The sequence below is a fragment of the Wolffia australiana genome, chromosome 2, assembly GCF_029677425.1.
Source record: "Wolffia australiana isolate 7733 chromosome 2, ASM2967742v1".
NCBI classification, from domain to species: Eukaryota; Viridiplantae; Streptophyta; class Magnoliopsida; order Alismatales; family Araceae; genus Wolffia; species Wolffia australiana.
The window spans coordinates 20332565-20340790 of record NC_135836.1 but is presented as its reverse complement, the minus strand read 5'-3'; the positions used below and the strand labels follow the sequence as shown (position 1 = coordinate 20340790).

Genomic DNA, 8226 nt, shown 5'->3' with positions numbered 1-8226 from the left:
TTTGTGGTGTCGAACTTGGATCGCTCTCATTGTATGGGTGTGGGTGCTACCAGCCAGTAGCCATACCCACTGTCAGTCTTCGAGATGATTTAGTGGGTCATTGGGAGCCTGTACGCATCCCTAGGTAGGCTCATGGGGTTTCTGGATTCTCCTCCCTAGGTCAGCGGTATTCTCTCATGTGTTATCATTGATTTCTAAAATCTGCATCATTCATCCCCGTTGCACAGCAGGCCTGTTTCGCTAGTCGTGTGGAGTAACACGAGCCGTTCGATCCCAGCATATGTCATGTTACATCAACTAATCATAGTTTACGTACCAATGTCTCTCTTCACCGTATATCTATTACATCTTAATTAAAATTCTGAATATAAATCTTCTACTACCCTTCTTAATACCAGCCTCAATTATAATACTGAATATTCATTTCAACACCCTACTTCCTAACGTCTTATACCTATGAAGATATTACTCCTAAAAGTAATATGAATAATATCTTATATTCTCTCTCCCTATTCCCTAGTGTCCCTTACACCATCCACTACTACTCATTATGACATATTACCTTAAACTCCTCTCTTCTTTAAATCACAAATGTGATCCATGCACAGGTCATTCGTTTCTTGATTTTGTTGATGCCATTGCAATTCTGTTGGTGTCTTCCGCAGCATGGAATCATCATGTTCATCCATACCAAGGCATTTAGAACCCAACAATGATCCCTTGAACACCATCTTCAAATATCATAAAGGTTAAGCCATTGAGTCTAATTAGATCAGTCCATGACAAGCCAAGAATCAGAATCAGGTGACCAATCAATCTTTCTGGCCATGTTGCTCCAATAAACCCATGAAGCCCAATTGTTTTTATCATTGCCCATTTTTCTACTAAGACGAACAGCACATTAAGCGAAAATGTAAACTACAAACTATACTACACTGACTTGGGCGAGGGGAGAAGATAAAAGAGAAAAATGAAGAAGGCGCTGCGAGCATACGCGGGAGTGCTGAGGCTGGTGCGGCGTTTGCCGGCGGAAGCTCGGCCATACTACGCCAAATACGCGCGAGAAAACTTCGTTAATTATCGCGAAATCGACGCCGGCGACGCCGATCAGCTCGACGAGCTTCTCCGCCGAGCATATACCCACTCTCTTTGGGTCCTCGCCAAGGTAAACTATCTCAAATCTTCTCCCCCCTTCATTTTCCAGGCATTCCGAAGCAATCTCCGTCTCATTCTCGCCTTGTCCAGTACTCCGTCGACGCGTCCGCGGCAGCCGATCTGAAGGGGATCTGCTCTGAATGATTCATGCCCCGCCGGTGCTCGTGAAATTGCCTAATAGATTTGATTTTTTTTTGTTTTTAGGGTTCTAGACGGTTCAATATAAATAGTTCAATTGAATATCAGATAAGTAGGGGTATGATCGGATCAGGACAGGACCCGATCGGAAATTGGTCGTTATCGGAGATTGATCTGATCATGATATATGTACCCGATCCGACCACGAGGACCGTTGATGATCCGATCTGCGGTTCGAATGGATCTGCCGAATCCTGTTGGTCGCACTGCCCTCTCAATAAAACGTATTATTAATTGTAATTTGTTGGGTTCGACCTCAAATATAGTTCTGGATCGTCCAGGACGTGGACGATGGATGGGACAAGACAAAGATCATCCTGACGGCCGGAATCAGTGCAGGGACGCGGACAGGATGGTTTTTTCGTTTAAGACCTCTGGACGGGACGGTTTTTTCGTCCGAGTGGATGAAAACCATCCCATCCGGAGATCTCGGGACGAATTTCCGTCCCGATTTTTGTCCCACCTTGCGGACAGGACAATTTTTTCGTCCTGAGACAAAAAAACCATCCCGTCCATGTCCCTGCACTCTCTGATTCCGGATCGTTTGGGACGTGGACGATAGATGGGATAGGATGAAAATCGTTCCATCCAACGTCCGGAATCAGTACAGGGATGCAGAAGGGACGGTTTTTTCATCTGAGTGGACAAAAACCGTACCGTCCGGAGATCTCGGGACGAATTTCCGTCCCAATTTTTGTCCAACCTTGCGGACGGGATGATTTTTTCATCTTGGGACGAAAAAACCGTCTCGTCCCCGTCCCTGCACTATAATCTCAAATGCCATCAAGCTACTTCCAAATATTTATAATAATCTAAAATTTGTAATCCATAAAAAAACATTCAAATGTCAAAAAATGCCCCACCTGCTCCCCCACCCTCGAAAATGGTGCTGGAGGTTCGAGCAGGCGTGAGGAGGTAGTCATTTTTTTATCATGTTTAAGGATGGATGGTCTCAGTCTCGGTTTTTGGCAAAGACCTAAACCTATTATAAAGATCGTTCTGCTCTCGGCCTGGTCTACTCTTAGTCTGGCTGTGAGGGGCAAGCTTGCGAGGCGCCTTGGCGAGTCTGGATAGTTGATCATAGTCCTCTACCTATAACAATTTTTACTTTTTTAACCTTGAAACTTTCATATTGATGTTTACATCCCTCCAGCATTTGACCTTCGAAACTTATTGACTCTAGGATCCAATTAATGGACAGCGTATCCAAGACTATCATGTATAAATAAGACCTTTTGCCTGGCCTATTCTCCTGGTTTGAAGACTTACTTAGCTCTCTTATTCCCTCAAATTATATGAATAATTATAGTACTAATATGTCCGGTCATTCGGTCCTGCTCGGCTGTCGAACCAAAACCCGAAAAGAAGTTCAGAACCTCTTATAAGTAAAGTTCCGAATTGTCCCGGACGTGGATGATGGACGGGACGGGATAAATTTCATCCCGTTCAACGTCCAGAGTAAGTTCAGGGACGAAGGACGGGACAATTTTTCATCCAACAATAAAAAAACCATCCCGTCCAATCATAACGGGATGATTTTTCGTCCCGTCCAGTCTTCTCTTTGTCCCGAAATTAGTCCCGGACAAAAAAAACCCATTATATATTTTTAATATGTTAATATAGATATTTCTAAGTTTTTTAAGGGAAATATGGAAGAGAGAGAATGCAAATGGACATGTACAATTAATTCTGAGCGGCATCAGTTTGCACGCACGAAAAAATGCAGGGACCTTGATGCAAAACTTTTTCTTCAAAAAAAAACAAAAATCTTGATGCAAATTGTCATAGAGAGGCCACGTGGCGAGATCTCAACCGTCGGATATGAATCTGGCGGTTTTTCGTCCACATTCGTCCATCCATCGTTCGAGACCTCTGGACGTACAGTTTTTTCATCCCACAGGATGAAAACCGTCCTCTCCGGTGGTCCCTAGAACAAATTTTCGTCCCGAAATTCTTCCCTATCCTCGGACGGGACGACTTGTTATATCCGCAGGAGGCTTGCATCGATTCTAAAGGATGATGAAGATCGTACATGAATGTAAGTCAATGTAAAACATACCTCGATCCATCGCGTCTTCTTTAGTTGAATCGAACAAGCTTGAGGGGAGGCCTTTTGGATTAATACCGGATGACTTCCTGAAGTCTCTCTGAGTAATGGGGTGCTCAAGAGAAAAGTCAATTACCTTATGACCCAAGGACATGGCCCCTATTTATAGGTAGAGTAGATTCTTAAGCCTATCTTAATTAATCACATCATTATAATTAAGACAGACTTAGCCTCTACACAATTAATTACCACACTTATTGTTATAAATGTCTTAATCCCGTCATTAAGTAAATCACATATAAATTGGGATTTATAACTGATAGCTTAAGAATATGCTATTATATACATACATATATATAATTAAGAAATTAATCTAAAAATCTCCCACTTGGACAATATATATATATTAATAAAATATTGCATATCATCACTTTAGGAGCTCAAATTCATGCTATCATTATTAAGACATTTTAACCAATCTCATCCATCATAAACTGGCATAAAACCATGGGACTTTTGTCACAATAATTTTGACTAAACCCAAACAATGATCACATACACCAATATAATGAATGACATAGATCAAGTATGGATGTGTAGCATGGAGATCAAACTTCAGTTGATCTCCATTCAGAATCCGGAGGACTAAGTTGGAAATGTACACGTATGGAGATAAAAATCGTCCCATCCGCGTCCCTGAACTATACTTATAAGGCCAACCGATGGTCTCAACTTAGTCTGATCTGACTGAACTGAACTTCTGTCAGACCGTGACATACCCTAATCATGCTTAACAGCCAATTATACTAGAAACTGGATCAGATAAAAATGAAAATTGCTTAAGAATTATGATTATATTCATTTAATAGAAAATTCGGGCCCGATCCGACGGTTTGGGTTTTGTTTTCGACTCGGCCCATTGCACAGTAGAACGCTTTCAAATTCTAACGGTTCATGAGAATAAACCCTAGTTCTGAGTAAAGGGAGAATCCATGGCGGAGGAGAGGGAAGAGGGGAACGGAGAAGAGATTGGGGATGAGGAGAGAGAGATCAGAGATCTTGAAGATGAGGTGAGCGAGATGGCTGAGATGATCCAGAACTCGAGAAGATCGCTTGCTGCCAGGCTCGGGGAGGCATTGTCCAAGCAGCTCGCGGCCCAGCGACCTCGCGTGACCGTCGACGGCGATTTAGATTCGCAAGATTGCGTTTCCCTAACCGAGAGTGAGTGTTCTTGCTTTCATTGCGCTTCTTTGGAATTTTCGTAGAATTTCCCTTTGAATATTTCCTGTTCTTCGTTTTTTTGTGGGTTGTTTATCTCGGAATTAAAACTCTCGGAATCCTCCTCACGCTCGATTTTCTTTTGCTTTTTGTGCCTGATCAATCAGCTTTCATCGAATGATTCTTGAATTTTCTGTTTCTAAGTCATTTGTTTGAATCGTAATAGTACCCTAGTTATTCGGGAGGGAAAAAAGTTGACCCTCACTCGATTTTAATTCCTGATTTTCGAGAAATTATCTCACCTGTGGCTACCGTTATGTTACATATGATAGAAATTTCGATAAATTCTTTCACCATAACCTGCAAAATTTTCTGGGTTTTGCCCAAATGAGCGTCAATTTTGATTAATGAATAAGGTTTTTGGATTTTTCCAGGGGAGGGCGAGTCGGACAGCATGGAATCTTTTCCCGAGATTGATGAAGAAATGCGTCAGAAAATTGAAACTCTAAAGACAAAGATTCGCAGCAACATGGAGGCCATGCCTGAAATTCTGAATAGAATTAAGGGTTGCATCGAGAGGGTCAACAGATTAAATCACAGTGGCGGTGGAATCAATCCCGTTTTTAAGAAAAGAAGAAAGAACTGGACTTCTGCTTGATCGGCCTTTATCCTTTCCTGTAAAACTTGCAGTTGATCATGAATTGATGATGTTAACATTGTCTCATTGTTGTTTATATGGTTATGTAATTGATGATATATTACTTATCACGTCGTTCATTGGATTAGTTTCCGATCAATTTCCGACTAGTAAGGTGCACGAATGGTTGGGTGGGGATATTTATTTAGTAATTGAGAGTGCAAGAGAGAGAGAACAAGAAATATATCTATAAATAGAAAGAGAGAATAGGTGTGAGAGAGAGAGAGAGAGATAGAAAGATAGACAGGGTGAGAGAGCAAGAGCACAAGATAGAGAGAGGGAGACATTCAGAAAGAGAGACAGGGTGAGAGAGCAAGAGCACAAAGAGATAGAGGGAGAGAGAGCAAGAGCACAAAGAAAGAGAGAGGGAGAGAGATATAGAAAGAGAGATAGGGTGAGAGAGCAAGAGCACAAAGAAAGAGAGAGGGAGAGAGATATGGAAAGAGAGATAGGGTGAGAGAGCAAGAGCACAAAGAAAGAGAGAGGGAGAGAGATATAGAAAGAGAGGTAGGGTGAAAGAGCAAGAGCACAAAGAAAGAGAGTGGGAGAGAGATAGGGTGAGAGAGCAACAGCATAAAGAAAGAGAAAGGGGTGAGATATGGAAAGGGAGACAGGGTGAGAGAACAAGAGCACAAGAGAGAGAGAGGAAGAGAGATATAGAAAAAGAGACAGGGCGGGAGAACAAGAGCACGAGAGAGAGAGAAAGAGAGGAAGAGAGATATTGAAAAAGAGACAGGGTGAGAGAACAAGAGCACAAGAGGGACAGAGAGAGAGGAAGAGAGATATTGAAAAAGAGACAGGGTGAGAGAACAAGAGCACAAGAGAGACAGAGAGAGAGGAAGAGAGATATCGAAAAAGAGACAGGGTGAGAGATAAAGGGTGAGCGAGCAAGAGCACAAGAGAGAGAGAGAGGAGAGAGATAGAAGAAGACACTATGAGACAGATGTAGAAAGAGATTATGGGTGAGAGATCAGGAGCACAAGAGAGAGAGAGAGAGGAGAGAGATAGAAGAAGACACTATGAGAGAGATATAGAAAGAGATTACGGGTGAGACAGCAGGAGCACAAGAGAGAGAAAGAGAAGAGAGATAGAAGAAGACACTATGAGAGAGATATAGAAAGAGATTAAGGGTGAGACAGCAGGAGCACAAGAGAGAGAGAGAGAGAGCAAGAGACACTGTGAAAGAGGTATAGAAAGAGAGATACAGTGACAGACCAAGATTACAAGAGAGAGAAAGAGAGTAAAGACAAGGTGAGAGAGAGAGAAACATAATGAGAGAGAGGGAGGGAGGGAGGAAGATAATGTTGATTATGTTGACTTATGGTTGTGTAGACTAACCAAGCCACCGCCTTAGGCGATGCATTACAGCAAGGAAAGCCTCACTTAAACAAGATCTTTAGTGTAATTTATAGTTTCAAATATAAAATTTTCAAATATAACAAAGATGCTGAGGATGGATAGGGTGACTAAGAGATAGCATTGGATTTGAATCAGTTTGAACATTGTCTTGTGGAGATGTTGCCCTTCTGACCATTGTTGTTAAGAGTTAAGTGAATTTAAATCTTTTTTAAATTTGTCTTGTTAACACAATTTGTTTGCGTTCCTCAGTCAGTTGACAGCTTCTTGTTGTAAATTAGTCGTTTATATCTGTGTATTTTTTAATTAACTGAAAGAGCTCTCATTTTTGTGTTTTATTCAAGTCCAAGAATGAGGAGTCATCAAGAGGAGTTTCCCATGTCCAAAAATAGTGGTACGAGAGTTGGTGTATTTTGAAAATGATAACCGATGACATTAATGTTCCCATCTCCATATTATGATCTCATCCCCATTCTTACAACACCAAGTGTGATTAGGCATCAAGAGGAGCTTCCATTTCTAAAAAAGTGACACTACATCTGGTGTAGTTGAAACATCATCACACCTTGAGTCCCCTGTGGCTACTTGGCACACCCTCTAGGCACCTCTCTTCAAGAATGGCTCATACGCATAATGACATGCATGGCTTTGATAGTATGATGGGACCTTTGATAGTAACTACAGCTCCCATCATCATCATATATTTCTTAACATTAAGGTTTATTGTATTTTGGTAAAATTGTCTAAGTATGCTTTTGATGAATGTGCAAAGTAGATAATATCAAGTCAACCCTCACTCAATGGATTTACACTAGTTCAGACATATTTATAGATATTCGGAATTATGAATATGAAGATAACCGACTTCGTATGGTTTAAATTATGCAGGTCACACAAGCATCGAATTACTACCTTGCCACATATAAAGTTGTGTTGTTTGATTGTCTGATCAATAGGATCAAATGATTATTCAGACACCCTTTGCCAGTGAAACTTGATAACCAACATGGACTTATCTGATTAACATAGATACTGATATATGAATTAAGGGATTATTTTATAATAGCTAAAATATAGATGCTTAAAATATCTCAAAGAATAGTATTTAAGATATCTAATTTAATTTTTTGAAGCTAAAGTTATGGATGAAATGTAATTATTAGTTTTACATTTTATGGCCTATAAAGTGAATGATAGGTTTGTACTTACACAAAATGAAAGGTGAAGCAGTGACTCTTATCTTGTTTCTATCTCTCACATTAAATACATTTCAATTTTAGCTCTCTAAAAATTATCTTATTTTGCCTTCATTGTCTTAATAATGTATAGGCAAATGTATTCCTAAAATCAAATTAGCTCTTCTCTCTTTGGGTGAAAATTCACGCTTCAAAGAGCAAGCATCACATCTAGCATTCCACCAAAGCTTAACAGCCTTTTTTAAAGAAAATTTTTAGGATGAAGTTTGTTGCTAACATAATCCCATAGAAATGTGAATCAGAATCATATTTTTGGTGCAAGTTTGAAGAACTCACATGGAGAGCAAGATTGTGCCCCA

At 40.5% G+C, this 8226-nt stretch overlaps 2 protein-coding genes across 2 annotated transcripts; both read left to right on the top strand.

Annotated features, from left to right (window-relative positions):
* Positions 1-900: 900 nt before the first annotated feature.
* Positions 901-1593, top strand: LOC144700023 (complex 1 protein, LYR family protein). Its single transcript, XM_078571392.1, has 2 exons — positions 901-1165; positions 1246-1593. The coding sequence occupies exons 1-2, from the start codon at positions 971-973 to the stop codon at positions 1297-1299; spliced, it is 249 nt and encodes an 82-aa protein (XP_078427518.1). The 5' UTR covers positions 901-970; the 3' UTR covers positions 1300-1593.
* Positions 1594-4357: 2764 nt separating this feature from the next.
* LOC144715533 (uncharacterized) lies at positions 4358-5415 on the top strand. The gene is made up of 2 exons (XM_078590462.1): positions 4358-4621; positions 5053-5415. The coding sequence occupies exons 1-2, from the start codon at positions 4393-4395 to the stop codon at positions 5274-5276; spliced, it is 453 nt and encodes a 150-aa protein (XP_078446588.1). The 5' UTR covers positions 4358-4392; the 3' UTR covers positions 5277-5415.
* Positions 5416-8226: the final 2811 nt, after the last annotated feature.